The sequence below is a fragment of the Sus scrofa genome, chromosome 17, assembly GCF_000003025.6.
Source record: "Sus scrofa isolate TJ Tabasco breed Duroc chromosome 17, Sscrofa11.1, whole genome shotgun sequence".
In the NCBI taxonomy this organism is placed as follows: domain Eukaryota; kingdom Metazoa; phylum Chordata; class Mammalia; order Artiodactyla; family Suidae; genus Sus; species Sus scrofa.
In genome coordinates this window covers 19601369-19624636 of record NC_010459.5, presented here as the reverse complement: position 1 = coordinate 19624636, position 23268 = coordinate 19601369, and the positions used below count along the sequence as shown (strand labels likewise).

Below are 23268 nucleotides of genomic sequence, written 5' to 3'. Positions count from 1 at the left end.
GATGGTGGAACTTCTGGCATTGGAGGCTGCAGGGTGGGGGGAGTTGGATTGGCAAGGAGGACAGGCAGCGGCCACTTAACAAAGCATGTAGCCTCCTAGAAAACTGATGATCTAAATGCTGCCTAAAATCTTTATAGCAGATAGTTGTTAGGGAACTTTTGGGTGGAAGGCCTGTGGAAAGTTCAGCATGGAGGAAAAATGTTATTCATGGAAAAACGAAGCCAAGGTAACACGGAATCTTCATGTCCTGATCTGAAAACAGGGATGCAAACAGAGGCCTTGGCTGGGTTCATAGCAGCCACTGGCCCATTGTAGGAAGGCCACAACCTGGTTTTAGTGCCAGGCTTCCAAGGTTAGTGACAATAAGAGTGCACGATCTTTGGATGTGCATATAATTAGCATGGTAATCCATAAAGGCCAATATCCCTAAGAATATTCTAGAGGCCTGTTCCTACCCCCTCTGCCCCATCAACCCCCAGGATGAGGTCCCAAAGGGCTCCAGCTTCTAAATACATTTTAAAAAAAAATCAGAACCAAATAAACCTTAGCCAGTTTTCAACCTTAAGCTGTATGTATTAGGATGCATGAAAAGTGATGGTTCTTGTGTTTTCTCGAATGGTAAAGGAGGTGGGCTAGGGTTCTGAGTTCAGAAATGTCCTGCCTCTTGGCTAGTGTGTTGTGCCTTCCTTGCTGGTTTCCGAGCACCCTGTGGGCTGCCCTGCCCCATGGCCCTTGTTTTTATGGTGCCTGTGACATTGGTCTTTGGTGCAGTGTGTGCGCAGGGAGGAAATTCCATAGCGTGGCTCCCAGTGGTTGAAAGCGGTACATAAATAGTCAAACATTCAAGGCAACTCTACCAGCTCAGCCCAGTTTTTATGCGCTTTTGGTAAATGAGTAGAAAGGCATCTTGTTCAGGCTTGCTCTGTGTGAACTGGACGGTTGTGCTTGGCTGGCTTCTCGGTATTCTATCTATTAACCTCGCCACCCTTTTGTAACTGGTGCATTTAATTATCAGTGGGATGCTTTTCAAACAGGTAGGGGTAATGATGGGAAAGGAGGCGGGGGCATCTCATTGAGAGTCTCCAATCTGGATATGAGCTTTGGAGCCCTGCTTGGTGAGTCTTTGAGGTGGGCTTTCATGAGAAAATCACCCTTTGTAACCAGATCAGACTGTATTGAAATGTCAAGCCCCACAGACTAAATTGCTTTTTACCACTGAGGTCTCAGCTGGGATTTTGGTGGGTTGGCTGTCCTTGCTCCACGCCTCACCTTGCCCAAACCCTGCTGCCCGTGCGTCGTCGGGGTCAGGATGTGTGTGCCCACACATGGAACCTCTGGAGCCCTTATTTAATATGTTTGCTCCTGGAATATTGTATACTCTGGCCACCCAGACGCAGGCAGGACAATAGTGTGGCCGAATGGACTGAAATGAGGATTACGGGAATAATGCGGCTAGTCCCCAAATAATGCAGATACAGGGCCAGCCACAGGAAGCGACAGTTGAGTCAGCAGAGTGCAGGGCCCCAGACAGACCCGGGCCGATGACTCCGTACAATGGTCCCGTGGGCGCGCTCCCTGGCGCCCGCTGCTCGGCCCAGGCTTTTGGATGCCGCACGCGTGCCGTTTGCATGGCGGGCTGTTTGTGTCCATCGGCTTGGCAGGAGTGGAAGCAGCCGCTTCTCAGGGCTTGGTTTGGCTGCCACTGTTGCCAGGAAAAGGAAGCTCCCAGCTGCCAACACAATTACCTCTGTTTCTTACATCCCCCCCTTCTTAATGTGGCAATTAAGTGCTTACCACTCCTCCCAGTGCCAAGGTAACCATGGGGGAGGCGGGTGGCGGTGGGATGGGCGTGGAATGCAGGCCTCCCACAGCCTCAGTGCCAAGGGCGGGAGGAGCTGCCCGGGGCCCTGGGGTGCCAGGACCCTCCTCCAGGTAGGATTCCACGGGCGTCCTCCCCAAAGGTCCTTCTGAGAGCTGACCCCCTGCTCCTTCCTGCCGGCAGCAGTGAGAACCAGCTGCTGGGTTGTCAGGTTTCCCTGGGCCTGAAGCTGGGAAGGGGCAGAAATGATGATTTTGCAAACTCAGGCTGATCTAGGAGCAGCCCAGTGCTCCTGCTTTGCCCCCAGGCCATTTTTCTGCAAAAAAAAAAAAAAAAAAAAAAAAAAAAGAAAGCCAGGTAGCTTTTGTTAAGAATCTGTTCTCATTGCTTGAAATCAAGAAAACTCAGGTGTTTGCTGTTTCTTTTGGGTTTTTTTTTTGCCTTTTGGAGGGGTGGGGGTGGTATGAACTTGTTAATAAGTTGAAACACCTGCCTGTCATCTTGCCTGAAACTTTTTCCAACCCGCAAGGGGGGCCTGGAGACTCAGCCTCTGCTGGAGGTGGGGCGGGGGTGGGTTCATAGTGGCCACTTGGTGTGACTCGGTCGTTGTGAAATGCCCATTTGGGGCCTGGTACTCAGGTTTGGTGGCATGAGGTGCACATGGTCTGGATCCCGGAGTCTGGATGTACAGAGGTCAAGCGTGGGCCTGGGAAAAATTAAAGTTCCCTAGCAACTAATAATCATTGCCCACTTATCTTGATTGTTGATCTATAGTGTGGGGATGGAGTGGGAGTTAAGAGTGCCTCCTAATAGGAGTCTTGGAGAGAATCCTTTTGTGGGAGGAATCCTCCTGCCCTAGGAAGTAAATCCTGGAACCACCTTCCCTTCTCTGAAACTAGGGGGAGAGAGGGTCCAGGGCTGCTACTTTATTTTTCTGCTAAGACCTCATTGCCAGTGCTACAGCCCCCAGCCCCTGCCCCTGCCCCATCTCAACCTCCTAAAAGCAGTTCATGGGAAAATCATGAAGCAGCCAATAACAAGGGCTCTGGGGCCTCTCTTTCTCCTCAAGGTGAGGTGGGTTGCTCAGCAACACCGGAGGTCTCCTGTTTCTGGGAAGGATGAGTCTGGTAGATTGCTTGGTCTTCCAAGTTCTTCAGGAATCAAGGATCCTTCTCCCTTGAATTAAGCGGAGTTACTGTCAGGCCAGCTTGGTCCTGAGGCACTCTCCCTTTCTGTGGGGTTTATAGGTATTATGTGTTTAGTGCTTATGCAAGTCTGTCACAACTCTGAGTATCAGTGCATTTAATCAGGAGATTAATGACAACAATATGTGGAAGTGGAGAACGTGGGTCTTGATGTGACCAGCAAATGAAGGGCTTCATTATCCAGAATCAGCCCCACATCTGGCCTCGTTTGGACTTGGCTGTCCTCTCAGATCAGTAGAGAAACCTAATTTCTTGCTGCTCTCAGGGAAGGGTCCTATAATTTGTAGGAAGTCCTAGGAAACTCAGAGGCAGTAAATAAGGTGTAACTTTCACTAATAAAATACCAACAACGACGATGACAGCAATGAACTTGGACCTCTGGCCACTTGCAGGAGAGGGCTGGGTATGTGCCCCGGCTTGCCCGGTTTTGCTTGCTTTCTGAGCATTTTCCCACAGTTATCAGTGAACGAAATGGAATCCTACTCTGCTTTGAGTATGAAACATATTTCGGCTGAATTCCAAGGCAGGGTCTATCACAAGATATTTTTATATTCAGAGACCTGCTGGATCGCTGTGAGAGCAGTAAGCTTGCCTAAAGTTATGAATGAAGCTCCTTTTTTTTTTTTCCCTTCCCCTCCCTCTCTGTTTTTTGCCTTCACCTTGTAGGAACCATCTCTTGGTGACAGTATGTTCCTTCCTGGTGGTATGGTGTTATTTAATCAATATATATGCCACTATTTCCGATGTACTGGCACCTGACAGTGACAAGGCAAAGACACATAAAAGGGTTCATATGCCTTTCTTCTCCACTCCCACCTCTGGATATATATTTCCCCAGCACCAAGATAGCAGACGCTTTCTTGAAACCCTGGTGTTTTTTGAGACTGGCCTCATTCTAAGTTACAAATGAAGATTTGAGTAAAAGCGGGAATTTGCTAATGGCTTGAATTGGGGCGGGGGGGGGGGGAATTCTGAGATAAGCCCGGAAGATAAAAGGTGCCTTCAGTAGAATGGTTGGCCTCTTGCCAGTGTCCAGGGAATTTGTTTAGTTAGTGGACTCTGATTATTCCTGGAATGTTAGATCTAATTGACAGATAAGTTTATCAATAAATAAAACCCTCGGGGGTGCTGCTTTTTCTCCCTTTTGTACTTTCATCCCCAGAGTCTCCCCCCTCCACGCACCCCCAAGTTAGGTTACCGCCTTTTGTCTTTAGAGTCTCTTTGCACCTACCCACCACCCCCCTTGCTTCCTAGAGTCACCTGATACTTGTGGGAGCAGAGATGGTCTCTCACAGACAGGGCTTTCAAAGGGGTTCTGAAAAGGAAAAGGGGCCTCCCTGGAGACCTTCCCCATCAGGGCCCAAAGTGTAACCTTAGCAATACTCAGCCCTGGATGAGCGCCCCCACCCCATCCCCCCACTCCCCAGTACAAATACCTGGTTAGGTTCGCTTCGAATCTTGTTCTTTGTGTGCTTTTCTCACGTACCAGAATCTGGAAAGTTTGGGAAAACCTTATGCAAAAGTATGCACAAGTAGAGAGGTGGCATTTCCTGACGGGGACTTGGGGGCTGCCTGCATGAACACCATGGTGGGCCCCGATGTCTTTGGCCAACCCAGGGGTGGGGGTTTGTGCAGGGGGTGATCAGTCTGGCTCTCAACACCCAAGACCTCAGTTCCACCGCAAATACGGTTTCCAGTTTGGCTGCAGGGTTTGGCTTGGCAGGGCATGCAGGGAGGTCAAGAAAGTCTGGCCTTTGAGGGCTGACCCGTTTCTGAATTTTCTGAATACTGAGCTGTTGTTTATCTCTGTTGCAGAGGTCCTACACTTTGCTCGTGGAGGCGTGGGATTCCAGCAATGACACTGTTCGTAAGTATCTTTAAGTACCACAGCCACGGGCTTGCCTCCGAGCTCGGACGTCTGCAAGCATAGAGCTTGGCACCTGTCAGAGCTGGAGCTGCTTCGAAGCTCTTCTGCCACCTCCTGCCACTCTCCCCCCCTCCCCCCTGCAAGGATGAACCTCTCCACGGCATCTTTTTTCATCACTTCCCCTGGAACTTTTGCTCAGAATATTAAGTGGTCAGGAGAGATTGCCAGTTAACTCAGTCCCTGAATACTGGCCCTAGATTGTCGTTGGGATAGGGATCTTAATGGTTTTACAAGTCGAAAACCTTGTAGACTGCTCAGGGATCAAAGTAGTGACTTTTTAAAAGTCCATTTAAACTTTAAGTGAGCGTTTAATCTCTCATCGGAAAGATAAAGCCCACGGAGGTGGCTCTGGGCTCTAAAGACTGACCTTGAATTTCACTCGGTGGGCAGGTGAGCCCTCAGCGGTCAGGATTTCCCACACTGTGCACCACAGACTTTTCATTGAAGCTGCGTTCTAGCGTCTCGCGGCCATCGCACTGGCTTTGTCCCCTCTGAAAGGTGACTCTGTTCTCAGCGTGAGGCTGTTTCTCAGGGTTGCTGGGGGTGGGGGCTGGGAGCTGGGGAAGCCCCCAGGCTTGTGGAGGATGTGTATGGGAATGGCAGCAGTCTGGCTTAGAAGGGAGTCTTGGCTCTTTCTTTCTTTGTAACTTCAAAAACATTCTCCCTCCCTTGCTGAGACTGCCAGTTCCCTTTTTGCTGCAGGAGCTGGGTGGTTGTCATCAGAAGACGTGATTCACGCCAAAATCTTGCCTGCACAGGAGAAAGGCTTGACCAGTCTGGCCTCTGTCCCCATCCTCCTAAATGTCCCACCCATTCATTGCCTTTCTCTCCCTCTCTGACCCTTGGTGTGTTTGCTGCTAATAACATCTCTTCTCGCCTGGCTTTTTTCCTCCTGACCCTGAGACCGTGACCACCCAGAACGGGATCTGCCAGGCGGTCAGTGCCTGGCCGTGTCTAGTTCACTTGGCCTCCCAGGGCCACATGGTCACTGCTGAGCCCCAGTTGCCAGAGGCTCCAGGCAGTTTGGGTCTCCCCTCTTTTGCTTTGTCATCTGAAGTCCAGATCTGTGGACATCCCCCCCCCCGCCCCCGCCCCGAGCAACACTCCTGTCTTGCTGTGTTGTGGTAGGAGGGGGTGGCAGTGAGCAGCCCAGGTTGTGGCTGATGCCAGTTAAGGTTGGAGACACCTATTTGTTCTCTGTTCCCTCCCCTGCCACAGACGTTGGGGGTTGGGTGAGCGTCATGTCACTGTGACCTGCTTACAGTGGTAACTAAGCACTGGGAAGGTGGGGGGCGGGGCACATAGGCTCTTCAGTTATTCTGGTGCAGATGTTCACACAATCTGGCCACTGGCATGAACATCTTGGAGGTTGATCCTGGCTCCTGGGAAAAGCTGAGTCAGGACACCTGTTAGGCTGTGCAAGGGCCCCTTCCTGGGCCTTCCATCCGCCCACGCGTCAGGTAGCTATTCCCCCAGGAAGCCGGTGCCCATCCAGAGCTGTCCACGATGGTTTGCATTTTGGGGTAGCCCCATTTTGGCATTCTGAGGCCTCTTGTCTCTTGTGGGGGTGTGTGAAATCACTGGTAGGGCACAGGAAGACTTAGGGCAGGGATAAAGGGCTTTGAGAACTCTCCTGGGGAAGACAAGGGTGGCCAAAGTCACAGTGTGCCCACTGCAGGTCCTTGAAGCTCATTTTTTGAACTTGATGAGGAGGGATTGGGGGGGGGTTGCTGGCTGGAGCGGTTTATCCACTTGCTTGTCCAGCCTCCCTTTTGTGATTCTTCCGGGGGTATCTCTGAATTTTTTTTCCGAAATCAAACCTGGCATCTTCCTTCCCCAAAAGCCTCTACTCTAGTTCCATCTCCAGTACGTTCTCTCTTCTCCTGCCCTCCGGATCTTTTCAAAGCACATTTCTCAGAGCCACCTGGTAGCTTCCTAGTGCTCTTGGAACTGACCTCTGTGTGACTGTCAGAGCCCCTTGGTAGCTTCCTAGTGCTATTTCGACCGATCTCTACGTGACCGGCAGAGCCCCTTGCACAGAACAGCCTTGTCTCCCCACCAGCTCCGTCTCACATGCCTCAGTGTCATCCAGCATATCCCTATTCTATCACATTCACCTTTCTGTCCTCATGCATCCCATTCTCTTCTGCCTCCAGGCCTTTGCACATGCTGTTTTCTGTCCCTCCCAAGGGACTGCCCTCCATGAGGGCAGAAGCAGAGCATGTGTATTAACCCAAATGGAGTTAGCTGCTCCCCAGGGATCAACCAAGGCTTCAGATGACAGGCAGAGCCCTGAGATTTGGAACAGAAAATTGCTTCTTGCATCAGCTCTGTGATGAACCCTTACAATCAGAGCCTGGCCCAGGCGCAGCCCAGGTGATACCCATGTGTCAGAAAGTATTGTCTGAGGCCGGCCCTCCCATCATCAGCCCTCCAAGGTCATTGGTGCTACATTTTAGGACTGCAGAATGGAAGGGTGAAGGGTTTACCTTCTCTCCCAGAGCAGATGCTTTCAGTGTATTGTTCTCATCTATAGATCTGGAAACACAAGTCTGCATACTAAAGACCAGATTTCCTTTATACCTTACCTTCTTGGCTAAGGCCCCTGCCTGGGTTTGTGGGTGGCGTGGTTCAGGGTTCTGCTCAGACTCACCTCCTGCCACCTTCTGCTTGGCCTGCAAGGCTCTTGTGGGTGCTTTGTGCAATTGAAGATTGTAGAAAGGCCTGGTTACACGCTCTTCCGATCGTAAAGCTGCGCTACCAACTGAACTGCCCCGGAAACACCGATTATGCCCCTGAGCTGATAGGAAGTGTAATTGAGGCAGTGTCAGCAGCTTAGAGGAAGCTGACAGCGAACTCGTTCTTTGTAACCCAGATGCCAGAGAGCAGGTCATGGACATGCTGGACTCCCTCTTGGCCCTTAGGAAAAATCTGTCACTGCAGATGTGACATTAGTTATACTGACCTGTTAGCCTCATCGAGGCGCCTGGAAATAAGTAGAAAGCAGAGTGCTCAGTGGCGTGTCAGCCTGGGCCTTTAGGATTGCCCTGGATGCTTGTCTGAGTTGTTCGTTGTTGCTACCTGCCTGAGAGGCGCTGCGGGCCTTGGAGCCATGGCTAGTGTGTTTAAATAATTCCTTTATGACGAGCTCATCACAGAGTAATAGCTCCCTCCACGTTTTAATTGAAGCAACAGAGCAAACACACAGTTAATCGAGGGACATTTTTGTCATTCTTTGGCCAGTGTTTATTTGCAAAACGGCAGTTAGGAAAGTGTTCTCTGCAAGTGGTTCGTGCGTGCCGGGGTGTAGGTCTACAGGTATGTGAGCTTGTTCAAGGCTTGTCTAGCCCACGGGTAAAGTGCCCAGAGGGTGAGGGCTGGGGCGCTGTTGGAAGTGGAGGGTGGCTGAAGCTGCCCGGGAGGGCCCCGTCTCTTGGTCACCTATGGGGTTTCCCTAGCCTTGCAAATGAGCGCAGGCCCTGGGCCTAGAAAAACACGGGTGTGGGTGGATAAGCATCACAGAGACAGGTAGGTTCTAAGGGTCTCTCCAAGGTGGCCTTGAATTTGACAAGGCGTCGAGGCTTGGTACTGGCAGCTTTAAGAAAACAAACACAAGACGAGGCTGGGTGCTGACTGGGGCCTTCTTTTCTCATCCCTCCCCTGAACTCCTGGCCCCTGGTGTTTGGAGTTATTTTTGTACCTGTCTCTTCTCAGGCTAGATGATGAGTGACATCAGGGGCTGGGACCGTTTCTTCCTCCTGGAGTTGCTTGGGCCCTGGGTGTGTATATTTCCCCGGTAGGCACCCTTTTGAGGAGCATGACTTGCTCCCCAAATGCTCAGTCTGCCTGTCTGTAAACTGGGAAGAAGGATTTTTTAATCTGCTTTCTGGGTGAAGGGGGAAGGCATCAAGTTTGTGGTCTTACTGTTTGAATGGCAGCTTAAGTGATGCCAAATTACAATTAAAGAAACAAACAAAAGAAACATTACTCTGTGGCTCCCAGCAGTTTGGAGGTGGACGAAGCCTTTCTAAAACAAGATACAAAACTCTAAAACCAGAAGAGAAAGCTTGCAGCCTTCCATAAGGGGCCAGTTTCTATAATATGTAAAGAGCTCTTGCAAAGCAGTATGACCAACAGCTCAATTAAAAACTTGACAAAGGAGAGAAGCGGGTTGCAGATCTTAGGAATAGGTACACATGTTTTTGTCAAAAGGGTGCTCACCATCACTTAATTAAATACTCATTAAAACAAGAGGTACTTCTTTACCTATCAAAGATCTTAAAGTCTGATAACACACAGTGTTGACACTGCTATTGGGAAATAGTTTCCTGTGCTGGTGACAGGACAGATGGACCAGGGCTTCATTCCTGGGAATTAGGGTTGTCTGGGTGGAAGTGGGCTGGTCATTCATGTCCTCTTTGATCCAACAGTTCTGTTTCTGGGATATTTCTTTCTTCTAGAACTACATATGGGCAGATATGTTCAAGGATATTCCTTGTGGCTTGGCTTAATAAGAAAAGGCCAGAACAACCTATATGTACATGTTGGGAACTAGGTAAATTATTTCAAGGCAATGAAATACTACATGCTCAGGAAAAAGGGTAAAGGAATGATGGTAGCCTCTGGGGAGGGCGAGGAAAGTCTTTTTTTTTTTTTTTTTTTTTTTTTTTTTGCGCTTTCCCTACTATGTGAATTTTGTACCATCTGCATTTGTCGTCATTAAACATCCTCAAAATGTTTAGAGGAAAAGGCTCTGATGTTGATGTGAAGGTTAGGGCGATTAATCCTTTTTTTTTTTTTTTTTTCCTTTTTCTGACCTCTAGAACCTGACAGCATTATTGAAAAGGCTTCTTACTCAGGCATGATCAACCCCAGCCGTCAGTGGCAGACACTAAAGCAGAACACAGGGGTTGCCCACTTTGAGTATCAGATCCGCGTGACCTGCGATGAACATTACTATGGCTTTGGCTGCAATAAGTTCTGCCGACCCCGAGATGACTTCTTTGGACACTATGCCTGTGACCAGAATGGCAACAAAACCTGCATGGAAGGCTGGATGGGTCCCGAGTGTAACAAAGGTGTGTGGGCATGTGCCCGATGGGTTAACTAGCTCCCGGTAGCCGTCACTTTGGGTGGCCCATCTCACCTGCCATCAGGTGGCTGTCTCGGGTGGGATGAGATTTGGCCTGTTTTTCCAGCCCCGAAGCATGAAGATGCTGTTGGTCCCTTGTCCCCTGGATGCTCTGAGCGTTGGCTGCTAGCATCTCACAGCAGTCCCTTCTTTGGAGCATTGTCCTTGTCTAGACAGGGGACACTCCACACCCCATCTCTCCAGTTCAGTCTGTGAATGGCTGATGAGGGTGTATGAAGGCTAGCCCCCCATTGTCTTAAGTCTCTGCTGCGATTCATGCCCAGACACTGCTCCCAGGATCCAGCTGAGGCCAGACAGCAGCTGAGACCACATTCTCCCTCAGTTCCTCCCCTGCCCCATCTGCTGCCCTCAACCCCCTTCCTTGTACCTGAACCCCCTTCTCAGGCTGTGCTTTGAGGGAGCTGCCTCAAACAGATGCCCAGTGGGACTGGGTTAGCCCAGCCAATGTCTGGACAGATGATCTTGCAGAAAATGACAGCCCCTGAGCTCAGGGTGGCCTTAAGGCAGCATTCACTGGACATCTTTGGGAGCCGTGGCCTTGAAGGAGGGGGCAGGTGGTAAGGCTGAGCTCTCATACTTGTGCAGAATTGAACGCATCCGCGATAGAATAAGCTTTCAGATGTCCTGTCTACTGTCCCAGCCCTGTCTGCTAGAATTCAGTGACTTACCACATGTTCACAGATGTTCACAGAATGATCTGTGGACTCAACCTTTACAAACTTCTGATTCATAGCAAATTGGTGGGTGATTCTGATGAACCAGAGAGTAGGCCCTCACAAACATGAACACACTCTGCTTATTTCACATAATTTGATGAATTCCTTTAAGATAAACTAAAATGTTAAAATGAACTTTTAAACTGAGACTGAAGGGCAGGGCAGAGAGAGGAATTTGCTGGTCTCCTGGGTAACACTGCTTTCTTAAATCGTTAGAGACAAAAGTTTTAAAAGTTTGGCTTTTCTGGGATCCAAATGAAAGAATTGATAGACGTATTTTACATAGTTGGAATTCTAAAAATCAGTGACGATTACTTAAAAATGATCTGCCTTGTATTTTTTAATGTCTGTTCAAAAGAAATTTTTTTTTTTTAATAAAGGAAGCATGATTGCTTTGTGTGGATACTTTGCAAAAGTGCCATCATATCCAGCCTGTGGATTAGCCTGCCATATGCAGCCGGCCTGGTTGGCTTTGTGAGTCCCATGTATTTTTGAGACACCAGGCATTTGGTTGGCGGGTTTTAAGAAAGCTGGAGTTCATCTGAATGTGCCCTGATGGGACTGAGTGGGTGAGATGAGAAAGGATTAGACCTTTTTGCTTTTGGCAAGGGTGGGAATTGGCCTGGAGCAGAGTAGCCATTGTTCCAAGACTCCAGAAGCTCCCCTCCCCCACCAACTTTGCCTGCATTTTGTCCCCAAACAGTATCATGTTTGAGAATCTGCTAGCACGGCCTTGAAGTTTAAAGCTTTGTTATTTAGTCATCTCCCATCTTCCTTTTCTTACAGTGGACTTGATATGAGATCTCTTAAAATAGCGGATTTTGTCGGCTTAATGGACGGGGCATTCTCCTGATGGTGGCAGGGGCAAGAAACTGGCATCATGCTGACACATTCTTCTGTGTTTTTCTTTTCTTTCTTTCTTTTACAGCTATTTGCCGACAGGGCTGTAGCCCCAAGCATGGGTCTTGCAAACTCCCAGGTGACTGCAGGTAAACAACTAAACTGTTTTCTAGTAATTTTCTCTTTCATGCAAGAGGAGGAATGACTTTATTGTGAACAAGCCTCTTTTTTCTTTGGAGGACCAGAAAGCGTTACCAGAAAAAAAAAAAAAAAATTTCAAATAGGCACATCCGAAGCTTATTAAATTATACCAGCTGTCCGGTGGAATGCACACACGCCTCTCTTGGAAAAAAAAAAAAAAGAAAAAAAGAAACTCTTGTGGGCAGAGTCGGTGACTTCATGTATTAACTGTTCTGTAAATTGATAACACGTTTTTATAATCTTCCCCTTAAAGTGCTAATGGACTAGATGCAGGGGTATGGGGTTCCTTTCTTTGCATCTCTCCTCCTCCTCCCTCACCAGGCCTGGTGGTTTTCTGTCTCCCAGCCCTCCCCCACTTTTCCCATCAATAGGGGAAAGTGGAGCATTCTTTAGAATGGGATTAGGACAATCTCCTGGCCCCTTAGCAGGCGGGAGCCAGTCCGGTGCTGAGAGGTTAATGGCTGCGCTGGAATCTTGTCAGTTGAGCCTGATGAATGTAGACTTTTGCTGCTGGCCTTTGAAGTCTGTTCTTTTATGGTCCCGGACAATGCAGAAGCCAAACAGAGACTTCCCCCCCACGGCTTCACCATTACAGTTTTGGGAACTTCTTGAAATATATATACATCATGCCAACCTGGGATGGTCTCATTTCAGGAAATGTTGCTGGTGTCTGTATAGCATTTTTTTTTTTTTTTGTCTTTCTCTCTTTTTAGGGCCACACCCATGGCATATGGAAGTTCCCAGGCTAGGGGTCGAATTGAAACTGTAGCTGCTGGCCTATGCCACAGCCACAGCAATTCGGGATCCTCGCCACATCTTCGACCTACACCACAGCTCACGGCAACGCCGTTCCTTAACCCACTGAGCGAGGCCAGGGATTGAACCTGTGTCCTCATGGATGCCAGTCAGGTTCGTTAACAGCTGAGCCACAACGGGAACCCCTGTATAGCATTTTTGACACAAGCCCACACTTTACTCTCCTCCCAAATATAATGAAGGATTTAGCCGATTTAATGTGACATGAAATGGGTCCTTTGGGCCTGTCATCTTTACCTCCAAAGCCACCCTGGTTTGAGCCAAGGGAAACTTACAAACCCTTAGTCTAAACCAGCGCATCTCCAACTAACGTTACTTGGGGCTCTTGCGACAATACAGGTGCTGATGCCGCAGGTCCCGGGTGGGCCCAGGCCTCTGCATTTCCACGCATTCCCAGTGATGCTGTGGTGCCTGGTAGGGTCATTCCTTGGGAATTCACTGCCCCCCAACCTCACTTCTCAAAGTCATTCCCTGATTAACCACAGAAGTGTGGAAAATGCAGATTCCCAGGTGGCTCCTAAAGCCCTCGGTCGGGCCCCGGGAATCTGCATTTTAACAGGCTCACCATGGCCACATGATTTTTGCTGCTCAGAAAAATTTGGAGGCCCGCCATGGTCATCTTTACCTTCCTGTGTCTGCCCCCGCCCCGTCCTGCTCCCCTCCCGTGCCACCAGGAGCTCGGAGCTCTGAGGCTGAAAGTAAAATAAAAACAGGCTGGCCTGAAACTTCAGAAAGATAAGTTTTTCTGGAAGGCTGAGGGGACTTTGCCAATGAATCCCCATGGGTGGCAGCTGTCAGGTGTGGAGCAGGAACGCCCCAGCCTTAGCTCTTCCTGGAGAAGGGCGTATTGGAGAGAGTCACATCAGAAGTGACTTAGGGCCTGCTTGGTGCTCAGCTCAGATGAATATCAGTGGAGGCCAATCTAGATTTCTGCTACTGTCATCAGAATAAACACAACTGCTGCCCTGGGGAGGGCCCTCCCAGCCAGAACAACAGGCTTTGTTTCCCGAATTTAGCCCTTTCTCTTTCGAAGTCTCCCTCCCCTCCCTGCCTGGACACGCAGGGCCTTATTTACTTAAGATGTGACTTTCCCACACGTCATTTGCATAGTCTTCCAGCCGATCTCCTTCTCCTTCTCTTGAAAGACAGAAAAAAAAAAAGCAAAACAGAACCTTCTAGCCTAGGAAGTTCAGGTTGCGTCCAGCTCCAGAAATAGCTGGATGGTAGGTTACCTGGAAGTTGTCCTTCAGATCCTGTGTTAAACAGAGGTGTGTTTTGCTTTGTTTCCCCACATGAGAAAACTTGACTGGTTCCCCGGTCAATTTGGATTCCCTTTTCCTGGGCGCACATGGTGGCTTGATGGCAAGCCTGCCAATAATATCAGACTTAATTATGAATCATCCGAGGAGGAAAGTCACTTCAATTTCTCATGAGAACCTTAATCATAGATTATTAAACTGGGATAACTTTGTGAATGCCTCTTTTAGGGTCAGTATTTTTGTTTTCTTTTGAAGTCATCCGTGGCCTCTTGTGGTTCCTTTTTTTATGCTTGGGGATCTAGCTATCATTAATTAAGATGTGGGGGGTCGGGGGGAGTCCTCAGCTGCCTCTTCTTGCTTTTATTCAGCAAATTGAAGAGATGTCGTGATCCTTAATTTGGAAGGGAATGTGGGAAAGGCAGCAAGGATAATGCTATTTCCAAATCCGTTCGATTTCTTGTTTTAATTCAGTGAATTTTGCAACCATCATCACAACCTAACCGTTCCCTTTTTAATAGCTGTCTTTGAAGCGAAGAATATCAATCTTTTACCAAAGGTGAACCCCCAACCTCCCACTAACTCGAGTGTCCACATTTTAAAAAAAATCCCTGCCAGAGGATTTACTTTGTTCTTCTTTTAGTCCTTTAAATAGTCGCTTGTTACTGAGACCAGTGTTTCGTTTTAGAGAAACCGGAATCCTTTGTCTGATTTTTTTTTTTTTTTTTTAAACCACACATCCTGGTGATTCTCTGTATTGGGGCGTGGATGTCTTGTTTTTAGAAGTTAGGAAGTGGTAAGTCAGAATTCTCCAGGGTTAAGTTGACTTGTGGCTGGGGGTGATGAGCTATTACCAGCTATTAGCTGGATCCCTATCATTTTCCCATGACAGGGATTTTTCGCCTGCCTCCAGCTCTCTAGAAACTGAAAGCCTTTTCCGTCTTGGGGTGCATGTTGTCCTGGGTTACATCTGAGCAGCTGGTCCTGACCCTGGTTTTCCTGGGTCCTCTCACGGAAATACCTGCCTATCTCTGACTCTCACTCAGCCCACCTTCACTCCACCATGGAGCCTCCCCCCAGCCCCCTCCTGTTTGCTAAAGCTTGTCAGAGGGCTGGAAACTTGAGGGGAGAGGAGCTGAGATCCTAGCCCAGCTGAAGGTTTATGTTCCTGTTGATTGGGGATCAAAGGCACCCCTTTGGGCCTTTTAAAAAGGAAGCTCGACTCCCTTCCCCGCTATTAGATAAACAGAGTTGACCTTTTTAATTTATTTTTTTGGCAAAGCGAGAAATAACTCTAAAGTAAATTAGCATAAGCAGCTGTGGTTGCGGCTCATAAATTATCGATGGAATTGCTTCCCTCACCCTCTCTGCAGAAATGGGTTCAGAGACCTACCACTCCATCTCGCCCTCCTCATTTGATTTCCTGAAGCCTCCTTCAGAGGCACGTTCCTGCTGCACTTGGTGTCTTCTTGTATTTTTGTGCACTGGGGCCGTGACTTGCCATTGAGACAGAGCTGCTGTGTAAAACTTGTGACGTCCATGTCCACACGGCGGCTGTTGTTCCCAGAGGCAGAGCCCTTTCCTTGATTTATTCCACGCCCTGCCCCCCGCCCGCCCCGGGCCCATCTGGGGAGCCTGGGAAGAGAGAGGGGCTTTGTGAAGGGCAGCCCCGCATGGGCCCCTCCCCAAACAGCCCTCTTCCTTTTGTCGCCTGGGAAGGACCTTGATCCAACTGTGAAAATGTTTATTTAGAGGGAACCCCCGGGGAGACCTCAAAAGTCTCCCGAACCTGCAAGCCTGGGCTTTGCATCCTTGCGTTCTTCTGGCATAGGTTGCCTGGCAAGCTCTAAAGGCTAAAGAGGGTGTGCTGTGTGTCCCCAGGTGCCAGTATGGCTGGCAGGGCCTGTACTGTGACAAGTGCATCCCGCACCCAGGGTGTGTCCACGGCACCTGTAACGAGCCCTGGCAGTGCCTCTGTGAGACCAACTGGGGCGGCCAGCTCTGCGACAAAGGTATGTCCCCCAGAGGTCGGGATGTGATGGGGAGGAAATTTGGTTCTTTCTTTTTTTCTCTTTTTCTTTTTCATTCTTTCTGTTTTTTCTTTTCCTATTCTCTTTCATTCTGTCTCTCATTCGTTCTTTCATTATTTCATTCATTCTTTCTTTTTTTTTTTTTGTCTTTTTAGGGCCGTACCCATGGCATGTGGACGTTCCCAGGCTAGGGGTCTAATGGGAGCTACAACTGCTGGCCTACACCACAGCCACAGCAACTGGGGATCCGCGCCACGTCTGCAACCTACACCACAGCTCCCGGCAACACCAGATCCTTAACCCACTGAGTGAGGCCAGAGATCGAACCCACAACCTCATGGTTCCTGTTTCATTCATTCTTTCCTTCTTTTTTATATAAAGAAACATTGTTATTTTGATGATAGATTCAAGTCTTCAATGACTTGCAGAACTTCTGACCAACTACTTTCAGACACTTCGGGTTCGAATTGTTCTATTATATCTGTTCTTTTTTTTTTTCATTTTTAAAAATTTTATTGAAGTGTAGTTGATTTCTAATGTTATAATTGCTGTACAGTAAAATGATTCAGTTATACACATACACACATCCATTCTCTTTCAGAGTCTTTTTCCCGTATAGGTTATCACAGAATAGTGGGTGGAGTTTCCAGTGCTACAGCAGGTCCCATTAACCATCCATTCCCTATACAATAGTGTGCACGTACCAGTCCCAGATTCCCCCCATCCATCACTCCCCTAGTTTCATTTATTTTTATCTGCAGGGGCTTTTATTCTGAATCTGTTTGGATTTACCTTTCACACTGTGCATTTGGGGTTCTTTCCCTTTGGTTTTTATTTTATTTATTTAAAAGGAATGGGTCTAGGAATGCAAGGGCTTGGCCATCTTTCTGGTCCTTGAACTTCTTTGGGGTCTTTTTGGCAGATCTCAACTACTGCGGGACCCATCAGCCGTGTCTCAATGGGGGAACCTGTAGCAACACGGGGCCTGATAAATATCAGTGTTCCTGCCCCGAGGGGTACTCAGGACCCAACTGTGAAATTGGTAAGTGGTCCAGGCACAGTGAGATCCCTTTGTCTGTATTTTCTGTCCACTCCACTTAAATGCGCTTAGGGTGAGAAGATGCAGATACTCTCCAGAGTTAAGACCTGTTATCCCAGCAATTCCATGGATCTTTGAAACCTCCTTGGAGTTGCTTAAGTGTTTTGGATGTTGCTGACCAGCATGAGGGGTGGGGTGTGCAGGGTGGTGACCAGTACCCAGGTCCGAAGCGGGGAGGAGAAATGTGGCTGGAGAACTTAACGAGAGAGATGATTTCCCTTCCTCCCTAGACACACAGCAGGGTTAACTTACAACCCACACGGGCTTTATCTTGAAATGAGCTCTAGCCGGTGGCCTGGGGATGGGGAGTGGTGAAAGTGAGGTAGCCTCTGGGCAGGCTTCCCTTGCTGACTGCCGTGCTGGTGTCCACAGCGGAGCACGCCTGCCTCTCTGATCCCTGCCACAACAGAGGCAGCTGCAAGGAGACCTCCCTGGGGTTTGAGTGTGAGTGTTCTCCGGGCTGGACTGGTCCCACGTGCTCCACAAGTAAGTCCAGGTTTTGGCCTCTTTCCTTTCTTGCGGGGGCGGGGGTGTGTGGGAAGGTCGTTGTGTCGAGATACAGGGTTGGAAGCAGGTACCGGGGCCCTATGGGGGTCTCGGGGGTGGGTGTGGTCAGCAGTCTGGTGGGGAGTCTGGCCTGAGGTTACAGCCTCTGCACTGGGAAGCCTCCAGGAACCCCCATCTAGCCCACTAAGTTAGCACATGCATCTGTGACCAGAAGAAACTTCTCGGGGGGCAGCCCCTTCCTTTGCACATGTTCCTGGAGCTCTTCCTCCTCTGAATGGAATCCTGGTTATTCTCGAAGCCGTGGAGAGGCTGCCTGTGCAGGAGGTAGTCACCACTGAAAGTCCCACAGGGCCAAAATTTTCAGAGGGACCAGGCTACAGAGTGGCGGTGGCTGCGGGATATGGCTGCACAGCAGGACCACCCAGTGTGTCCTCACAGGACAGATCCCTGGGTCCCACAGTTTCCCTTGGGAACTGGGGAGCTCATGCTCTGGAGTTCTGAGGTACAGCCAGGCCTGAGAACTGCTGTCATCGGCACCCCGAGAGCAGCATGCCACACAGTTAAGGATGTGGGTTCTGGGGTTGTTCGACTGGGCTGGCACCGTAGCCCTGCCCACCCCTTGTGGTACTCTGGTTGCTGCCAAACCATGCCCTGTTTAAAGGGGAGAGCAGCAATTCCCATCTCCTGGGGTTGTAAAGACTCAGCAGGCAAGTTCGTGAGGAGAGTCTGGCACTGCCTAAGTGGGCAAAAGTTGAATTGTTAGGTAGCCTCTGGAGTCTAGTGCAGAGATGAGAGGATGGGTGCCCCAGGCCTGTTATTTTGGGAAAACTCTGTAAGCCAATAAGACTGTGATTTTTTTCGCCAGTGAAGTCACCAGTGAAGAAGCTATTTTTCCTTACCTTTCCTTAGTTACCTCTGAGCCACAGTGACACTTAATCTATTTTTTAGGGCTGCACCTGTGTATATGTAAGTTCCCAGACAAGGGGTCAAATCAGAGCTGTAGCTGCCAGCCTACACCACAGCCACAGCAATACTAGAACCCAGCTGAGTCTACAGCATGCACCATGGCTCACAGCAACGCCAGATCCTTTAATATACTGAGCGAGGCCAGGAATTGAACCTGCATCCTCATGGATACTAGTCAGGGTCTTAACCTGCTGAGCCACAATGGAAACTCCCACGATAACACCAAAGACACTTTTCTTTAAAAGTAAGGGGTAGGGAGTGGTAATGAGCCCAGCTAGTATCCATGAGGATGTGGGTTTGATCCCTGGCCTTGCTCAGTGGGTTAAGGATCTGGCCTTACTGTGAGCTGTGGCATAGGCTGGCAGCTATAGCTCTGATTCGACCCCTAGCCTGGGAACTTCCATATGCCACTGGTTCTGCTGCCCTAAAACGTTAAAAAAAAAAAAAAAAAAAGAGTAGCCAGTGAGTTCCCTTGCGGCGCAGCATGTTAAGGAACTGGCATTGTCACTGCAGCAGCTTGGGTCCCTGCTGTGGGTAATTGTGGGTTTGATCCCGGCTCAGGGAACTTCTATATTGCCGCAGGCCTGGCCAAAAAAGAAAAAAGAGGAGTTCCTGTTGTGGTGCAGCAGAAATGAATCTGACTAGGAACCATGAGGTTCCAGGTTTGATCCCTGACCTTGCTCAGTGGATTAAGGATCCGACGTTGCCATAAGCTGTGTGTGTCGCAGACACAGCTCGGATCTACCATTGCTGTGGCTCTGGCGTAGGCCAGCAGCAACAGCTCCGATTAGACCCCTAGCCTGGGAACCTCTGTATGCCGTGGGTGTGGCCCTAAAAAGACAAAAGACAAAAAAAAAGGGGGGGTGGGGGAAAGAAAGGGTAGGCAGAGATAGATGCCCCCAGTTTTCAAGGGCTGATGCTCTGGGAATCCAGCCGTCTCCTCCGCCCGCTTAGGTAGGGGATTAAATGAACTGGGCCAGTTGGGGATTTAAAGCTAAAATCGGGCCTCATCGTCCTTGTTGCAGTCCCTTGCAGCAGGTGTCTGGCTCTTAAGTGAAGGCTCTTCATGCGAGGGGTGGGATCACATTATCTAATTGTCAAATGGATTGAGATTAAATTGCTCACCCCTCTCCTCTTTTGTCGAACAGACATTGATGACTGTTCTCCGAATAACTGTTCCCACGGGGGCACCTGCCAGGACTTGGTTAACGGATTCAAGTGCGTGTGCCCACCCCAGTGGACTGGCAAAACGTGCCAGTTAGGTAAGAGAACTCCTGCACCGAGGTTGGCCTTGGTGATAAGCTGGGCTGTTCAGGAAGACTAGCGTGTGGCCAGCAGTGCCCGTTTGTTTGCCGTCGTGCTGAGAAGTAATTTATTACCAAGAGTCCCGCCAGCAGGCCCAGGAGGAATAACTCACATGCAAATACACTGGCCCTTTTAGGCCCTGTGGGAAAGTCGTGGGATTCCCTGAACCATGTCAATCGTCTGTCTGAGGAGTGTTCCGCTGGGTTCCAAACGGGGATGATCTCATGAGGAATGAGCTGTCTGCATTCTTTTTGCCACATTTAAATCCCAGCAACTAGGCTGGGCTGGATTCTGCACAGAAATGCCTGGTGGCTTTTTGCTTTCCTGTCGGGGGCTTGGTTGTTAGCAGTGGCCAGAAAGTTATCAATTGACATTCCTTATGGGATCCTGGCTAGGGAGAGGGTTCAGATGTGCGAAATAGTAGCCCTCATTTAGCTGGCTTATTAAAATGTCTCATTTCACACAAACTATTGACATGGATTTGTTTGTTTTGTTTTTTTTTTTTTTGAATGGGGGGAAGGTAGGGGTAGAACCCCACTTCTCACTGTTCATCCCTCTTTTCTTTCAGATGCAAATGAATGCGAGGCCAAACCTTGTGTAAATGCCAAATCCTGTAAGAATCTGATCGCCAGCTACTATTGTGACTGCCTCCCAGGCTGGATGGGTCAGAATTGTGACATAAGTGAGTGAAACTGTTTCCATTTTGACATTTATGGAATTTGGGCATTGAAGGCATATGCCATCCATCCTCAGGTTGCATTTCTGGTAGAAGGAAAAGCTTATAGAAAGGAATGTTTTTTGGAGGGTCCAGTGATCAGCACAGAAATGAAAACACACACATTATCAGGCTCACAAGGCAGTAAAAGGGCCAAACTCTGAATAGGTGGCTAAAACAATTATGTGAAGTTTTAGGAGCTCAGTCTGAAAGGATCAGGGAGTGTTCCCATATGGTGTAATAACCTTATCTCACCGGAAGCACACGGGAAATCTGATTGGAAGTTTTTAATCTGTCCTGAGCTGAGAAGCCTTTTCAATTAAGCCCAATTTCACTGTAAATTGCCTCTCTAATGTGATGACTTGTTTATTTTTTAGATATTAATGACTGCCTTGGCCAGTGTCAGAATGGCGCCTCCTGTCGGGTATGTAAATCTTCGCTTAAATCAAAAGCTTAGTGATTGACTAGTCTTAGGATTTTATATGACCCTGGGGAGGCTTTGTCCCTGGGAAATTTTAAAATGCAGGTGAAGGAGTTCCTGATGTGGCTCAGTGGTAACGAACCCCACTAGTATCCATGAGGATACAGGTTCGATCCCTGGCCTCACTCAGTGGGTTGAGAAATCTGGTGTTACTGTGGCTGCAGTGTAGACTGGCAGCTATGGCTCTGATTCGACCCTAGGCCTGGGAATTTCCATATGCAGCAGGTGCGGCCCTAAAAAGCCAAAAAAAAAAAAAAAAATGCAGGTGAAAAGGGAATCCCTAGACGTTTCACTGAGGCTCCTGTTACTCCAGCCCCCAGGGAGGCATCTTAAAGGCACACAGGGAGGAGTTCCACCCTCATGTGTGGGAAGGATCTGCATCTCTTGCAGTGAACTGGCTGAAACCGCCACAGTCACGCAGAACTGCTAAAGCCCTGTGTTTGTGGAGCACCGAGATAAAAAGCCTGTCTTTCTCCCCCTCCTTTCCTCCTCCAGGATTTGGTTAATGGTTATCGATGTGTCTGTCCACCTGGCTATGCAGGAGATCACTGTGAGACAGACATCGATGAGTGCTCCAGCAACCCCTGTCTGAACGGGGGTCACTGTCAGAATGAAATCAACAGATTCCAGTGTCTGTGTCCCACTGGTTTCTCTGGAAACCTCTGTCAGGTGAGCCGGCCAAGAGCCTCCGATGGCCAAGTTTTTAGGGGGAGTCTCCCCCCACCCCCACCACTGTCTGGAGCCTCCTTTTGACTAGGGATCTCTGCTAGATGCACGCTGGTGGAAGGAGACTGATGAGTGATTTTTCTCCCGGGTGTCTGTAGCCTGTCGATTTGTCTTTGCCGGTTTCAGCCCCAGACCCAGCACCCTCCCACCCTGCCCTGTTTTTTCAAATAAGAACCTAGACAGTCTCTGGGACACAACTGTACGTTATGCTGGGTGTGCTCCTAATGGAAACAGACAGAGGGACTCAGATTCCAGTGGCTGCTGCCCCAGAAGGGTCAGAATTACACCTTCGTCTTACTTTGTCCCCCCCACTCTGGTCCTCGCAGCTGGACATCGATTATTGCGAGCCCAATCCGTGCCAGAACGGTGCTCAGTGCTTCAACCGTGCCAGTGACTATTTCTGCAAGTGCCCTGAGGATTATGAAGGCAAGAACTGCTCCCACCTTAAGGACCACTGCCGCACCACCCCCTGTGAAGGTACCCCCCTCCCTGCCGGGGTCCTGGCTTGTCTGCAAGGCTGCTCCTCTTTGTCTATCTGTCACTGCCTTGGGACACTCGGGGAGGGGAGGGTGGTGCAGGGTAGTGTCAATTGAAAACCACTGACTTGGGAGTTCCCGTTGTGGCTCATCAGGTTAAGAACTCATATCCAGGAGGATGTGGGTTTGGTCCCTGGTCTCAATCAGTGGGTTAAGGATCTGGCTTTGTCACAAGCTTTGGCATAGGTTGCAGATGTGGCTTGGGTCTAGCATTGCTGTAGTGTAAGCCGGCAGCTGCAGCTCCAGTTTGACCCATAGCCTGGGAACTTCCATATGCTCTGGGTGCTGCCCTAAGGGAAAAACAACAACAACAACAAAAAAAGCAAAACCCCGGAGCAAAGCCAGAACATGTGGAAACAATCTCTTCAGGCCCCCTGCGAGGGAACTGTGACTCCAAGTAGCCCGGGGAGAAAAGGAAATTCATTTAGCTTTCCTATCCTGGGGGGCAGCGGGGGGGCTGATTGGCATGCTGAGGCAGATTCCTCAGGGTTCCCGTGTCTGAAGAACTTTCTGCCAGGTGGTATCTGCACTGTCAGGTGTGATGGCCACGTGTGGCCATGGAGCCTTTAGAGTGTGGCCAGGGCAACTGGAAACCCTGATCAACTTAGGCTTAACTCACTTGAATTTAAACAGCCGCCTGTGGCTGCGGTATGAGATGGCCCTGCCTTCAGGGTTCTGTAAGTTTGTCCTGGCACCTTGAATGCTGATAGGTGGAGGGAAAGCGGTTCCTTCCTTTGCCAGCTTCCAGCAAGTTGGGCAGATGTAGGAGGGAGGATGAACAGGGCCTGCAGACATGAGGGCTTCTGGCTCCAGAGGGAGAAACTGCCTTAAGGTCTCCCCTCTGCCTGGAGTCTCCGCTTTGCCTGTCACAGTGCAACATGGCACACGGCCAGTCTTGGTCCCTGAGGTGCTTCTTGGCTTATTCCCCTCATTAGCCAACAGGCGTCTGGCTCCAGGGGAGCAGGCGTGGC

At 49.4% G+C, this 23268-nt stretch overlaps 1 protein-coding gene across 2 annotated transcripts in view; it reads left to right on the top strand.

The window, feature by feature from the left end:
- JAG1 (jagged 1) overlaps window positions 1-23268 on the top strand; it is a 38412-nt gene that overhangs the window by 5023 nt on the left and 10121 nt on the right. For both annotated transcript variants that reach the window (XM_005672699.3, XM_021077352.1), the window contains exons 3-13: window positions 4840-4891; window positions 9775-10029; window positions 11748-11808; window positions 15814-15944; window positions 16885-17004; window positions 17434-17547; window positions 19683-19796; window positions 20408-20521; window positions 20932-20978; window positions 21531-21704; window positions 22088-22238. In XM_005672699.3, the coding sequence (XP_005672756.1) occupies window positions 4840-4891; window positions 9775-10029; window positions 11748-11808; window positions 15814-15944; window positions 16885-17004; window positions 17434-17547; window positions 19683-19796; window positions 20408-20521; window positions 20932-20978; window positions 21531-21704; window positions 22088-22238 (1333 nt within the window). The remainder of the gene's footprint in view (window positions 1-4839; window positions 4892-9774; window positions 10030-11747; window positions 11809-15813; window positions 15945-16884; window positions 17005-17433; window positions 17548-19682; window positions 19797-20407; window positions 20522-20931; window positions 20979-21530; window positions 21705-22087; window positions 22239-23268) is intronic.